Source organism: Geotrypetes seraphini, chromosome 16 (assembly GCF_902459505.1).
Source record: "Geotrypetes seraphini chromosome 16, aGeoSer1.1, whole genome shotgun sequence".
NCBI classification, from domain to species: Eukaryota; Metazoa; Chordata; class Amphibia; order Gymnophiona; family Dermophiidae; genus Geotrypetes; species Geotrypetes seraphini.
Genome location: NC_047099.1, coordinates 1,463,250 through 1,478,670, shown reverse-complemented (window position 1 = coordinate 1,478,670; position 15,421 = coordinate 1,463,250). Strand labels below are relative to the sequence as shown.

General features: G+C 46.4%; 1 protein-coding gene across 4 annotated transcripts; it reads left to right on the top strand.

Moving 5' to 3' along the window:
* Window positions 1-486: 486 nt before the first annotated feature.
* Window positions 487-15,257, top strand: FOXJ2 (forkhead box J2). 4 transcript variants are annotated; one of them, XM_033923739.1, is made up of 11 exons: window positions 7,616-7,997; window positions 8,914-9,229; window positions 10,339-10,413; window positions 10,802-10,876; window positions 11,034-11,123; window positions 11,207-11,384; window positions 12,454-12,621; window positions 12,801-12,902; window positions 13,035-13,236; window positions 13,432-13,514; window positions 13,622-15,257. In XM_033923739.1, exons 2-11 carry the CDS (start codon window positions 8,921-8,923, stop codon window positions 13,732-13,734), a joined length of 1,395 nt encoding a protein of 464 aa, XP_033779630.1. In that variant the 5' UTR covers window positions 7,616-7,997; window positions 8,914-8,920; the 3' UTR covers window positions 13,735-15,257. The 4 variants fall into 4 exon arrangements, with proteins under 4 accessions (XP_033779631.1, XP_033779628.1, XP_033779630.1 ...); XM_033923740.1 differs by lacking the exon at window positions 7,616-7,997 and adding an exon at window positions 487-566 and having other exon boundaries at window positions 12,801-13,236; XM_033923737.1 differs by having other exon boundaries at window positions 7,613-7,997; window positions 12,801-13,235; window positions 13,434-13,514.
* The last annotated feature ends 164 nt before the right edge of the window (window positions 15,258-15,421 follow it).

The following is a 15,421-nucleotide window of genomic DNA, read 5'->3' as shown; positions in this document are numbered from 1 at the left end:
GTTAGAGGAAGGGGTTTGGGTCTACCAGTTCCCACATAATGGAGTAAAGGGAACTGAATTATTCCACTGAGAGGAGTCCAAGGCAGAAGCAGAACTGAAGGGCACAAACAAGAGCCCGGTGAGAATGTCAGCAGGGATTATAAGGAAGACAAAAAGAGAGATTAGGTGTTCCTGTAATAAACCTCCAGTTTTATGAGGCTGAAGGACTGAATGTCCTTCTAACACATCTTGCCATTGGACAGCAGGGACTAGGTAGGAGGCCTAAGTGTCCCTGTAACACACCCTACCATGAGAAACAGCGACTGTGCAGAAAATGTGACGGCTTGGTTGTTTTTTTAAAATTTAATATTCACTGCATCTTATCAGTGTTAATCCCTTTGTCTCTAATCTTTTTCTCACAGACTAGCCCTGATTTTCTTTGGAATCTTAAGTGGATTCTTTGGAATCTTAAGTGGCTCACGCCAGAATAAACACGTTTGCATTTTCCAGTCTGTTTGCACACTGGACTGTTATCAGCCCCTGGGAACAGAAGATGGAGACCTGCCAGAGCACAGAGCCAAACACAGGTAGGCAGACGCCTCAGAAAACTTGTTGCACTGGTCGAAATTAAACTACCTTGAAATCAGACAAACTCCTCTCTCTTTTGGTCCAGTGGAGCGATGTTGTTACCATGGTGATTATTAGACCCATCTCCCTATTCCTTATCTCCTTGGCAACTACAGCCTCATCGGTACATCTGCTCTACCACCATTGCTCATTGCTAAGCACCCTCCTGGTCCTTTCGTGATATCACAGCAGGATGCTGTTGCCCAGCAACAGAAGCTCCATCTGAACCCCTTGACTGAAATATGAGGTCTGGAGTCCAAAGCTGCCAATTGTAGCCCAGATTGCCCTGTGCTAAAGCCAGGGAACGAGAAACTGATCTGATGCATCAAAGACAGAGCACAGGTGACAAAGAATCTGAGCCAAGACTACTTCGGGAGTTAGATAAATATTATAAATTTGACATAAGGGCACAGAAAATTGAGAGCATCGGCACTGACTGTATATTAGAGACCACCACGGGGAGGGAGGGGACAGGACATTCAAAGCCAAGGACAATCTATGAGCCTTTGTATGCAAAGACTGCAGAAAAGTTACACTTAACATATGTGAATTAGCATCATGCAAGCATGTACTATGTGTAGGCTAGGTGCTCTTGTGTAAGCTTAGCACATAACACACGTTGCACACATCAGGAAGGGGTGCACACATGGGCAGGGTCTGGGCAGAACAGGGATGGGACCTACATGCTCTTAAGTACAATCTTTCCTTGCCAACATTTAAGCCTTCCTTTGACGGGTGGAAGTGCTCAAGTCTAATTGCTGGTATCCAGATGTCATTATAGAGGAACACATGGGGGTAATCATCAGTGCAGACATGAAGGCTGCCAAACAAGTAGAGAAGGCCTCATCAAAGGCAAGGCAAATGATGGGATGTATCAATAGAAGCTTCGTCAGCCGTAAACCTGAAGTCATAATGCCACTCTATAGAACCATGGTGAGACCCCATCTGGAATACTGTGTGCAATTCTGGAGGCCACATTACCGGAAAGATGTGCTTCGAGCTGAGTCGGTCCAGAGGATGGCCACTAGGATGGTCTTGGGGCTCAAGGGTCTCTCATACGAAGAAAGACTGGGCAAACTGCAGCTCTATACCCTAGAGGAGCGCAGGAAAAGGGGTGACATGATTGAGACATTTAAGCACGTCACGGGTCGTGTCGAGGTGGAAAACGATATATTCTTTCCCAAAGGACCCTCGGTCACAAGGGGGCACCCGCTCAAACTCAGAGGAGGGAAATTTAGTGGTGACACCAGGAAGTATTTCTTCACAGAAAGGGTGGTAGATCACTGGAACAGACTTCCGGTGCAGGTGATCAAGGCCACCAGCGTGCTCGACTTTAAGAATAAATGGGACATCCACGTGGGATCCCTACGAGGGTCGAGTTAAGGAACTGGGTCATTAGCATTCAGACTTAATGGGGTGGGTCAATAGAGTGGGCAGACTTGATGGGCTATGGCCCTTTTCTGCCGTCATCTTTCTATGTTTCTATGTTTCTATAAAGCCCAGCATTTTTGGAGCCCAGTTTCTGGTGAACTACGTATACTGAATTCATCCCCAACTGTGTTATTATAAACCCATCATGGGGAGGGAAGCATGCAGGACATTCAGCACCATGGACAACTCAGGAAAAAGGAAGGGTTACAGAATATTCAGAGCTGAAAAATGCAGGACCACAAAATCCCAAGCAACAGTATGGAGGGGAGGGGTTAGGCTCCTTCTGGCAAGAGCAGGACCTGGGCTTGATCACATCTGAAGGCTGCTGAGGTGAGAATGCCTCTGTGTACCACACAAGATGGAATTGGTCAGGAGGATGGCTAGTAAAATGGCCAGTGGTCTTCAGCATAAAGCAAAGATCGCCATATGTACTATATACTTTGGAAGAAAGGCAGGAAAGAGAAAATATAGAGAGGTCCATCTTGATTGCCTTAAAAGGCATCTTACTTAAATGGCTTGAGTTGGATGCACCAACTATTTCATTGTGGAGGACTCAGATGATTATCTTGCTCTCCTGGGAGCGTAGAGCTGTCTCTGACCTCTCTACTGCATGGGGATTGTGTTTTACAGCCACCTGGGAGCCGTTCTGGAACACCATGACTTCACTGGCAAGGAGTCGTATTTTGAATTGTTGACTGTTTTGTGCTAATTTATCTGTCCTTTTGTTTTCCAGTATATGGTTCTGTATGTTTTGTGGTGATGATCTCTGATTTTTTTTAAACTTGTTCTCTATGAGCTTTGTTAATTGGCTGTATGCTCTGTTTCTTTTTGGCTCATAGTACATGACGGCAGATAAAGACCCGAATGGTCCATCCAGTCTGCCCAACCATACACACTCTTTAAATTTATAATTTAATTTAAATGGTCCTTTTTCTTAGATATTTCTGGGCCAGAAACCCAGAGCTCTGCCTAGTAGTAGATTCCATCTACTGAAGTCTCCATCAAAGCTCACTCCAGCCCATCTTAACCATCCCAGCCATCAAAACCCTCCCCAATCCGTCCTCAATTGAATGTCCATGTACAGGCCTTGCAAGCCTGCCCAGTACTGGCCTTAGTTCCTTCAATGTATACCCATTATTTTCTGATTAGAGATCCTTTGTGTTCATCCCACTCTTGTTTGAATTCTGTCACCATTTTCCTCTCTACCACCTCCCTTGGGAGCGCTTTCCAGGCATAAAAATCATTTGACCATAAATACCTCCATGGCATAAATGCACTGCAGGTGAGTCTCTTTCAATTGAAAAGAAGCTCTGAAATGAGGAGGCATAGGATGAAGGTGAAAGGCGATAGACTCAGGCGTAATCTAGGGAAATACTTCATGGAAGGTTGGTGGGTGCATGGAACAGCCTCCCAGTGGACAAGGAAAGCATTAGAATTCATGGAAGCATGGGGGGGGGGGGCAGATGTCATGAGGTCAGTCATGTTGGGCTAGCTTACTTCTAGATCTTTACTTGGGACTCAATCGTGGCTGGAAATGGGAGTTAACACAGAGCAGAATGTGACTGCATGGCCCACTATATCTGGATTTTCAGAAGGTGTTCGACAAAGGTCCCGCATGAACGACTACTTCGAAAAATTGCAAGCCATGGAATCGAGGGTGAAATACTCATGTGGATTAAAAACTGGTTGGCGGATAGGAAACAGAGAGTGGGGGTAAATGGACAATACTCAGACTGGAAAAGAGTCATGAGTGGAGTGCCACAGGGTTCGGTGCTTGGACCTGTGCTCTTCAACATATTTATAAACGACCTGGAAATTGGTACGATAAAAGCTACAAAGTTATTAAGAGTAGTGAAGACGCAGGAGGATTGAGAAGACCTGTAACATAACATAAAATGCTCGAGAAATGGGCCGCGACATTGCCAAATGAGGTTTAACGTGGATAAGTGTAAGGTGATGCATGTTGGTAACAAAAATCTTATACACAAATACAGGATGTCCAGTGCAGTACTCAGAGAGACCCCCCAGGAAAGAGACATGGGAGTACTGGTAGACAAGTCAATGAAGCCATCCGTGCAATGCGCGGCAGCAGCGAAAAGGGCGAACAGAATGCTAGGAATGATTAAGAAGGGGATCATGAACAGATTGGAGAAGGTTATCATGCCGCTGTACCGGGCCATGGTAAACCCCCACCTGGAATGCTGCGTCCAGCACTGGTCGCCGTACATGAAGAAGGACACGGTACTACTCGAAAGGGTCCAGAGAAGAACAACTAAAATGGTTAAGGGGCTGGAGGAGTTGCCATACAGTGAGAGATTGGAGAAACTGGGCCTCTTCTCCCTTGAAAAGAGGAGACTGAGAGGGGACATGATTGAAACATTCAAAATACTGAAGGGAATAGACTTAGTAGATAAAGACAAGACTGTTCACCCTCTCTAAGGTAGGGAGAACGAGAGGGCACTCTCTAAAGTTGAAAGGGGATAGATTCCGTACAAACGTAAGGAAGTTCTTCTTCACCCAGAGAGTTGTAGAAAACTGGAATGCTCTTCCGGAGTCTGTTGTAGGGGAAAACACCCTCCAGGGTTTCAAGACTAAGCTGGACAAGTTCCTGCTAAACTGGGACATATGCAGGCAGGTGAGGCTGGACTCAGAGCACTGGTCTTTGACCTGGAGGCCACTGCGTATGCAGACTGCTGGGCAGGATGGACCACTGGTCTGACCCAGCATCAGCAATTCTTATGTTCTTATGTACTGCTCTCCCCCTCCTAAAGACCCATCGGTGCATTTCTTCTCCAGTCTGCTTCCACATTTCCGCTGTAACTAGCCTGCCACTTACCTAATCATGTACAGTAAATACATTTCCTTCCTTAAAGGGGAAAGCTATTTGATAGGTTAAACAGATGCGAATGAGGAACCCCAATTCCATTTAAGGTTAAAATGTCACAGCTAATTTGCTCCTTCTCTGGCCCATGGCAGAACAAGGAAGCAGTCGGACCTGAAGATTTGTCACTTCCAGATATCTACCCCAGAAGAGGGTCAGCACAAGTCCAGACCCACCCCACTGGTCTCGGGCTGAACGGTGGCATTTTGATGGTGTCATGAAGATGAAATCCCTTTCTTCTTTGCTTTCTTTCCTCAACACTGACATCTTGTGGATAACATTTATGCTTTCTTTCTATGAATGCTTTTATTGTAGGTGAAAAATAAATGGCCAAATAAATCAAAGTTTCCTCTGGAGCGGGTGATCTTTAAAAGAGAAAAATAAAAGTGCTTTAACTTGTGCACATTCCTTCTCCAGCAGGAAGGTGGCCTGTTTTAAATACCTTTCCTAGGGTGAAATGTAAACCACAACCATAAAATCCTCGCCAGGGCAAATACATTTATTTATTCAATTTTCTATACTCTTCTCCCATAATGTTTGACATGAATTTACAGGATTCAGATACTCAGGCATTTTCCCTGTCCTGGTGGGCTCACAATCTTATCTAATGGACCTGGGACAAGGGGGAGATTAGGTGACTTGCCTGGGGTTACAAGGAGCAGTGTGGGTTTGAACCTTAGGGTGCTGAGACTGTAATTTTAACCACTGTGCCACGCTAGAAATAAGAAGGTAGTAAAAGGGAGCCAAGTCTAGGACAATGAAGCCATTCTGACATCACTGATGAGGTTGGCTCTTATTGGTGGAATGAGATATTATGATGTCATAGTACCAGTTCTGGTTATCAGAGACTGAAACTTTTCACACTATTTATTCATTATATTTTCTATACTGTTCTCCCAGGGGAGTTCAGAATGTTTGACATAAATTTATTCAGGTACTCAAGCATTTTCCCGTCTGTCCCAGTGGGCTCTCAATCTATCTAATGTACCTGGGGCAATGGCGTGGGTTTGAACCCACAACCTCAGGGGGCTGAGGCCGTAGCTTTAACCACTGAACCACTCTACCCACATCTTCACTTCCTATACTAATAGAAATAAATGAAATGTATGCAACACTATGAACTCTCATAACAGATGTCCAGGAGAAAGAATCCTGAAAGGGATGTTCCCTCTTTTACTCGCTTTCTAGCAAACCTAACCTACGTTGAAAAGTGCTGAGAAATGAGCTTCACTCAGATTCATCGAGAAGAAAATGAGCTGAATCAGTGCCAGTACATACCACAAGATCCCAATAAGGTGCCCTGGATCAGATAATGGTAAAACTAGAGAGGGTGAGTTGAGGTTGTGATGGACTTAGGAATGTTAGGGAATTCTTTTTCATGGAGAAGCCCTGATTGATGGGATGATTTTCCAAGGGCTGCATCTATCAAAGAAGGGAAGACGTGTCTTCAGCTGCAGACTGGCTAAGCTACATGATCAGAAAAGCCAGGAGAATGTTCTCCACAATCCAACAGACAGTCAGAAAAAGGTCTATGCAGTGGCTCGACACATAGCAGATGACGGCAGATAAAGACCCGAATGGTCCATCCAGTCTGCCCAACCTGATTCAATTTAAATTTTTTTTTTTTTTTTTTTTTCTTCTTAGCTATTTCTGGGCAAGAATCCAAAGCTTTACCCGGTACTATGCTTGGGTTCCAACTGCCGAAATCTCTGTTAAGACTTACTCCAGCCCATCTACACCCTCCCAGCCATTGAAGTCCTCCCCTGCCCATCCTCCACCAAACGGCCATGCACAGACACAGACCGTGCAAGTCTGCCCAGTAACTGGCCTAGTTCAATATTTAATATTATTTTCTGATTCTAAATCTTCTGTGTTCATCCCACGCTTCTTTGAACTCAGTCACAGTTTTACTCTCCACCACCTCTCTTGGGAGCGCATTCCAGGCATCCACCACCCTCTCCGTAAAGTAGAATTTCCTAACATTGCCCCTGAATCTACCACCCCTCAACCTCAAATTATGTCCTCTGGTTTTACCATTTTCCTTTCTCTGGAAAAGATTTTGTTCTACATTAATACCCTTTAAGTATTTGGACGTCTGAATCATATCTCCCCTGTCTCTCCTTTCCTCTAGGGTATACATATTCACGCACGTGTTTCAGCTAATGTGGCCTGCCTCAGGAGCCTTATTCAATAACTTAAGTGTCTTATACATATCCATGATAAAGATTACGTTTTCTGGGACCTATTGCAACTAACCTGCCCCAGAAATTTCTCTAGAAGCCAGTCCCAATTTGGTACCACTGACAGCTACTGGAGTTGTATTTAATCCAAAAGAGCCAGGGGCAGTAATTAACTCCAGAAAGGTTTGGCAGAGAGCTAGCCTCAGGTTGTCCTACCGTGTTTTCCCGTGTTGGGGACATTCGGGAGAGAGGGGCTTCAGAGGTCGGTCTTAACTAGGGCTTATTTTGGGGGTAGGGCTTATATTAGGAGCATCTTTAAACGTCATGCTAGGGCTTATTTTCAGGGAAACAGGGTATCATAAAGTATTGTTCAGTCAGAGGGATCTCAGAGTGGGACCTTTACAGGGCCAATAGCTGAGGGGAAGAGGGGGGCCGGACTTGGAAAGCAGGGGAGAGAGAGGAGAAAAAGCAAGAGCAATGACAAGAGAAACAGGAACTGCGGAGGGCAAGAGAGGGGCAATAACCAGAGAGAGAAGGGCAGGGAGGCTCTGGAGTTGAGTTATACAAGCTGTATGCCTAGGAGAGTGACAGGCTGGTCGATTACTCCTCCCTGTTCAGGATGGGAAGCCTTGGGCTGCCTAGTGTGGGTGGAGAAGGAATGCAAAAGCCATTAACCACTTGGTGCCTGCAGAGCGGCTCAGTTCCATTGATCACAGTATCCCTGATGTCTGTGCCTTGAGAAGACAGTGGAGATGAGCCTTCCACTTTGCACAGGCTTTATTTCTTTAAAAGCTACAGAGATGCACATTTCCCAAAGAGCAATAAAGAGAAAATAAAGACTTCCCGCCAAACTGCCTGATCCTGGGGAAAGAGGAGAAACAGCAGCTGGACAGAACCAGGTAGTGTCTCTGGGATTTTATTTGCATTCGATATTGCATATCTTGTTTTCTTAACCACTTTTTCACCTAGCTTGTTGAGAGCAGGAGAGGGAGAGGAGCAAGGCAGCACCTCCTTTAAATCTGGGTGGAGACTTTCAGTCTGTGACATAATGCTTGTCAGAGATGCAAAGGGAGGGCGGAAGACACAGCTAAGGGTGAGGCAGGGGAGAAAGTAGTTTGGGGGCTGCAGGGACACCCTTGGACCCGGGAAAAGGGTTCTTGGCCAGTCAAGATCAAAACCCCCTCCCCAATTATCCTTCATTATTTTTCCTGTTCCCCCCTCCCTTCCTGGGCCCTGAATCCAGACAGAAAAGGAGAGTGGGGGATAGGAGGGGGCATGAGACTTCTGGAGGAAGGAGGGTCTAACTGGGTGACAGACCAAGGGGCATCTCACTTCCCCCATCATCCCACTTCCTCTCTGCTTAGGCAGGCCATACGGTAACGCCTGTCCTAGCCTGGGGGAGATGCCCAAGATTGGCACTGCCAGACTTCCTGTTAGCTGTGTTTGGGGGAGATGGAGGGGGACTGGCAGATAGCAGCATCCCTTTCTCCGTTATATCCCATACAGTGAGGGCTGAGGTGTGGAGCAAGGATGGGGCCGAGACCAGTTTAAAAGCACTTAACAGTACTAGGGCAGGGAAGGGCTGCTGGGAGTCTGCACATCTCTGGGTAATATTTATGTGAGAGTTGCTTACAGGCTTTCTCCTTTAAATGTTTCAGTCCTTGAAGATGTAGGGGGGGATGCTGATAGGGTCTCAGTATGGGAATGGCAGGGTAGGAGCGAGGGGCATTGACAGGACTATATGTGGGGTCTCGGTGCTGGAATGGGGGGGCTCCTTTACCCCTCTCTTTGAGTCTTTTTATGTCTTCTTCACAGCTCCAAGATGGCTTCAGATTTGGGAAGTAGCTTAACCTCCATTGACTGGCTTCCCGAACTCACCTTCCGTGATAGCGCAGGGGCCACACAGAGCTGTGGGGGAGCCTGCAGACGTCCCAGCTCCCCCACTGATCCTAATGCTGTGTTGAAGGAGGAAGCAGCGGTTCACAGGGAAGGGAAGCCCCCCTATAGCTATGCCAGTCTCATCACTTACGCTATCAACTCCACCTCTAGCAAGAGAATGACCCTGAGCGACATCTACCACTGGGTGTGTGAGAAGTTCCCCTACTACAAGAACACGGGTGTGGGCTGGAAGGTGAGACGGTTATGTCTGTGGTTGGATCAATGTGCGCCCCTGTGTTAAGATTAGCTGCTAATCTTTGCATTTCTATACCACTTTTTCCCAAAATATGGACACAAGCAGTTTACGAAAAAACTGTAAACAAATACGTCAGCACCTACAAATCTCAATCATGCTCTAAATTTTCCAAAAATGTCAATAAAGTGATAAACATATCTTCATGGGAGCCTGCCACAGACTGCGTTTTGCAATAGCGGCTTCAGAAAAACCCAGACATGAAGAAACAGCACAGGGGTTTGAATTCACAGCTGGGGGTTTCCTGAAGCCGCTACTGCGAAACAGTCTGTGGCAGGAAGTTTATCACTTTATTGATACTTTCCAAGGTTTAGAGCAATGATTGTAAACTTCACGTAAGATCCATTTTTATGAGTCATCACATGAAGGGGGAAGAGTATGGTGCACCCTGAAATTGTGGGTTCAAATCCCTCACTGCTCCTTGTGACCCTAGGCAAGTCACTTAATCTCCCCCCCCCCCCCCCCCATTGCCTCAGGTACATTAGATAGATTGTGAGCCCACTGGACAGGCAGGGAAAAATGCTTGAGTACCTGAATAAATTCATGTAAACCATTCTGAGCTCAATGGGATAGAAAAATGAATAAATGGTTTGAAGGAAGCATAGAAGTCTTCCTCATTTGCTTTCCTGTGGGATATTATTGAGGTACTAGTAACATGAAATCAATGGGAGATATTTACATCAAAGGCTAAAAACACATAGAAATGGGCCGATTTCATGCACCAGTTTGAACAGCAAAGCAAAACCAACTAGGAAGTTCTTTAAAGCCATGTTAAGAACAGAGAGGGTGATCTAAAGCCATGCCAGAAGCCTCCTGGCTTAGAATTGCCTTTGGAGAAGCAGCTCTGTGCAATCCCCAGGCTCTCTTCCATCCAAAGCAGAACATTCCCTTCATATCTTACCATGCCAGCAGAAATCTCTATGTAGATGACCTGGAAAACATCTGAGGGTTTCAAGAATGTTGCATCTGTTCCTCTCATTAATGAGATGTTTCAGGTCAAGACTATCTCTTGTGACGCACTGATAAACCAAATTTATCTATTTCCACAGAACTCTATCCGGCACAATCTCTCACTCAACAAATGCTTCCGGAAGGTTCCAAGGCCCAGGGATGATCCAGGAAAGGTAAGTGACCCTGTACCTCCCCCCCCCCTCCCCAATTACTTCCCAACAATCCTATAGTCAAAGGGAGACCCCAGTTCCTGTTGAGTAACTCCACCCGTTGGGGAGAAAACCCAGATCCCCCAGTTACTCTGCCCTGCAACGGCAGAAGAAAGCCAGTTCACTAATGTTTTCTGTAATCTAGGAAGTACGGCCCATCATAATGCATATTGGACTTCTGCAGAGACCCATCAGGATCGCCAATATTTTAGAGACAAAAGGCAGTAAGTTCATTGCAGAAAAAAAAACAATTTCCCACAAATCAGCTAGTCAGACCTTACCTCCTTTTGACACTGTCAAGCAACTGTCCAAGGGTCCTATTGGAGTCTCATAGCTCTGATTGTGCTTACAGGGTTCGTACTGGACCATTGACACCTACCCTACGGAGGTCCTGCCTCGAAGGAAGAGACCCTACCCTGGCGATGAGGTAAGTGGACACCCGAGGAGCTGTTTATGATTGAGGAATGGAAAAGGAAGGAGGAAAGGGAGCTTTTCTTTGCAGAATAAGAGGATCTGTAATTTTAACGCTCCAGACTGATACATATTCTGAATTACCCCCTCTTTCCTTCCTTTCTATTGCACAGGAGGTGACTACAGGAGCATCCAGTAATGATACTGCCTTATCATGTGATACTGGTCTGGATAGCACTATGCTAGAGTCTACATACATCCAGGTAAGCCAGAGCCTGTCCCTGTAGCCATGGAGTCTCCCCCATTATGTACTGTGTTTAAGTCCTGCCATTCTCCCATTCTGCAGAATGATGCTGAAGATGCAGACAGGAGATCAGAAAGAGTAGCCGAAATCCCTCCAGCTCCCTATAGTGTCTCTGATATAACCGACAAGTTCTCCTTTTCCGACATAAACTTCCAGGATCTCAGTCACTCCTTCCGCAACCTGTATAATTCCCTGCGGAGACACTCCAGCAGCCAGGCAGGTGAGGTCACCGTCCACAGCGCCTGGCAATTCGTGTCATTCTGGAAAGGGGTGGGGGGGGGTCAGGTGCTTCACAGCATTTCGTCACCCTTCAATTAATTAGAACATAACAATAGCCTTACTGGGTCAGACTAATGGTCCATCAAGCCCTGTAGCCCGTTCTCACGATGTCCAAAATTGGATAAAACTCAGAGCATAGTTAAGCTCTGGAACGTGTTGCTAGAGGTTGTGGTAAGAGCGAATAGCGAGCTGGTTTTAAGAAAAGTTTGGACAATTTCCTGGAGGAAAAGTCCATAGACTGTTATTGAGAAAGACATGGAGGAAGCCACTGCTTGCCCTGGATCGGTAGCATGGAATGTTGCTACTCTTTGGGGTTCTGGACTATGGAATGTTGCTACTCCTTGGGTTTTGGCCAGGTACTGGTGACCTGGATTGGCCACTGTGAGAACAGGCTACAGCGCTTGATGGACCTTTGGTCTAAGAACATAAGAAGTTGCCACCACTGGGTCAGACCAGAGGTCCATTGCGCCCAGCGGTCCGCTCCCGCGGCGGCCCATCAGGTCTGTGACTTGTGAAGTGGTTCCTGACCATTTCTGTAGCCTACCTCTAGTAAGGTCATTCTTATGTTCTTAGAAAGGGAAAATGACATGCCCGGATGGCCCAATGTGTGATATGTTTTCATTAACCAATAGAAGAGGAATGAAAAGATGTTATCCAGGCCACTGGGACCCTGCTTCCGCTGTTGTATGCACGTTTTAGGCCTGGAGGCTCTTCTTCACTTGCAAGGACACTTAAAAGCAATAAAAGATCTGATGGAAGTGGACTGGTGCTGATCATTCTAGCACAGGGGAGATGTATTGGACAGGGATGGCACCCAGAATATTTTTATTTGGTTGGGAATGGACATCAAGAATTGCATGCTTTTCTTAAGACTACATGCCACTTGTGCTTAAGCACACTCTTTCCCAGCAGTACGAGCCGAGGACACTAGAAGGAATCGCTGCAAGGCCTCTTGGGTTGCTTAAGGTCTGGTTTCCACAAATCACCTTCTTTTCCTGCCCCCTCCCCAGCTCTCACACCTCTGTCTGAAGACCTGCAGAGTTACTCCGTGTACCCAACAAGCTCAAACCTATGCAGAGGGAAACAGCAGATAGGCGACGAGCACAGCAGAAGCACCTCTCCAGCTCACACACCGTCTCATCCCCTGCCACGTCCACTGCTCACCAGCCCCAGGCTAGGTAAGTCAGAGGAGGCATTAGAGACTTTATGCTTAAGAGAGGCAACGAAGGGCAGGGGAGTTTTAATATATACATTAATACAGTGTAACATAACTCATGCCTGAGGAGAGGGCTGATGATGGTCCATTATCATTTTGTGATGATTGTCTTATATCACCTTTCTTTCCCCTTATCCCCAGCATTCCCCATGGATTGGTCCTTCAACATAGACTCACTCAAGGAGAGTTTCAAACTTGTGAATAGACTGGACTGGTCCAGCATCAATCTATCTCAGTTCTCAGGTGACCTCATCCCAACTCTGTTCCGGTCTGTCGATGCGCAGTTGTTTTCGGGAACTCGCACCCGGACTCTTCTGTGCCTCTCTCCCTCTTTTGGCTCTAGGAATCCCTTATATCTTGTCACTTTTATTCCAGAGCTGATGGAGAGCCTCCGACAGGCTGAGCTGAAGAACTGGAGCTTGGACCAGGAACACATCGCCAGCCTCTGTGACTCATTCAGCCTTTTCCTCAGCAGCACAGGCCTCCTGTCCCAAGAGAACCAGAACCAGCATCAGCCGTCCACCAGCAGCTTCTGTGCTCCAAGTGCTGCCAGATCCCAACACAGAGTGAATGCAGGTACACTGGAGGATGGGGGAGGGCAGGAAATTGAGATTTGGGAGGGAGGGAGGAGGCAAGATTGTTAGAAAGAAGAGTCAAAACCTGAAGAAAAGGGACTACATAAGGACTGAAGGGATAGTTTGGTTTACAGAGGAGAGAAACCTAATGAAAAATGCCTTTATTTCCCCCACCTGAACTTATTTGGCCCATCTGAAGGTACAACGGAGCAGACCACCTACCCTGTAATGGCAGCATACCCTATCCAAACATCAACAGCACCTGTGTATAACCAGCAAGGTGAGTGGTATGTCACGGTAGGGATGAAGAGAGATACACCAGGGCCAGAAGAGGACAGCTGCACAGAACTTACGTCCCTCTCGTTGCTTGTTTTCTCTTCTCCTCAGGACACTGCATCACCTTGCATCCTCAGCCCCCTGCCCCCCATGGACCCTCTTATGACAGACACTGCAACAGCGAAGAGATTCACGATGACTTTGACTGGGACTCTATTGCCTAGAAACCAGAGGACCAGAAAGAGAAGAGAGAGGGAGAAATCTAAGTTTAAAAATAAAAAACTGATCATATTCCTCCACCACCCCGCTTTCTTTCTTTACTCTCGCTATTGTATAGACGTCTCCTCTTTTCTTTTCACCGTTACAAGCAGTGGTGGATCCCATAACTGTAAAAAGGAAATGGAAAGAGATTGTATGATGCGCTCCACCTGGCTATAGCAAAAGAAAATGGACACAAGAAGGGTCTTCAGGGTGCCCAGGACATATCAGCACCCAAATCCTTGCTGGTATGTCAATGTACCAGAAGTGGAAGTGCAAAGCAGTCTTTCTTTTGGTGCAGACTTCAGAACTTAGCCCTGGGAAAGTGGTGGGGAGCTGGGCCTCATTTGTAGGAGAGATTCAGTGGTGAAGATTCAGAGCTCTAAGGTCATGTGCTGGAGGGATAAGCATAAGAGCTAACTTTTCAGAAAGGTTGGGGGTGCTAAACTCAACAAAAGTGAATGCTCTCTAGTCAGGGTAACGGCGTTTGCTCAATATTGGGGATGCTCAAGCACCCACAGAGCTGGCACCTATGATCAGGATGGGGGCCGGAGCGGATGGAGCCGTTGGGGGATCTGCATGAGGATGTGGCTGACTCATTCTGCTGGTGCATGGAGAAAGTAGGTGAAGTCTTCAGCCATAAAACGTCAACTAAGCAGTGCTTGCAACCGACAGCCAGTGTCTCAGAGGCAATCGTTCGATACAACATTCTTTCAACTTTTTGAAAAGCTTGCTTCAGCTCGATTACATTTCAGTTGGGTTCAGGTAAGGGCTGACTTGTCCAGTCTAAAACAGAAAATCTCATCAGCCCTTCTGCATTTAAGCATTAGAAGTCCTCGTCTTTCTGCATGACCCACTTTTGGCTCAGCTCCAACTCAGGAATGGAGGTTCGACGTAGTCCTCTAGACTTTTCCAATGTAAAACAGTGATGGCAAGTCATCCAGATCAAAGCAGTCCTACACCAAGATACCTCCACCATCGCACTTAAAGTCAGAAGGAAGGTCTTACTTTCGACAAAAGTGCTTGTTTTCTGCCATATGTTATTAAGATCAAGTTTTGACTCTCTTGCCCAGAAGGCCTATGGTTCACCCAGGTGCTCTTTGGTGAACCCGAGACAGGAGGCAAAGGACCCTTTAAAGAGCAGTGGTTTCTTCCGACATATATACCCATTCCCTGATGGTTGAGCTGCGTTCACAAGCTTGCAGATGTTTGGAAGTTAGTTTACTCTTGACAGGATGGTTAGAAATGGTCGTGTAGTTCTGTCTAGATAGATAAACATCACCTACACATTTCTATTCATCCTCTGAAATTTCTTTAGAGCTTTCTAGAGGGCAGGATTGTCTAAACTCAGTCTTAAGATTACTCTGTAGGGTGCCTTACTTGTTAGCCAATTACTTACACAACCGATTGCTATTTCACACTGATTCTGTATTTGTCTTGTTTGCACTTTGTACATTATTATCTCAATAAACAATTAATTTATACCTGTTTTATTGCACAAGTTAAACAGTGCAGGCTTGGGGTTCACAAACTGGCTCTGCAAAGTAGGTCCCGAGTACAGAACTCGCCTCCTAGACCCACAACCAGAACAAACTGAGAAGTCCGACGATCAGGCTACCTCCTCTGTGCTTCCTGCAGCCACAGACCCCTGAG

Excerpts from the sequence above, each read along its gene's own strand:
- FOXJ2 (XM_033923740.1), top strand. The coding sequence starts at position 8,921 with ATGGCTTCAGATTTGGGAAGTAGCTTAACCTCCATTGACTGGCTTCCC. Across the intron at positions 10,414-10,801 it reads CCAGGGATGATCCAGGAAAG|GGTTCGTACTGGACCATTGA; the intron begins GTAAGTGACCCT and ends TTGTGCTTACAG. Across the intron at positions 13,237-13,431 it reads CAACACAGAGTGAATGCAGG|AGGTACAACGGAGCAGACCA; the intron begins TACACTGGAGGA and ends TGGCCCATCTGA.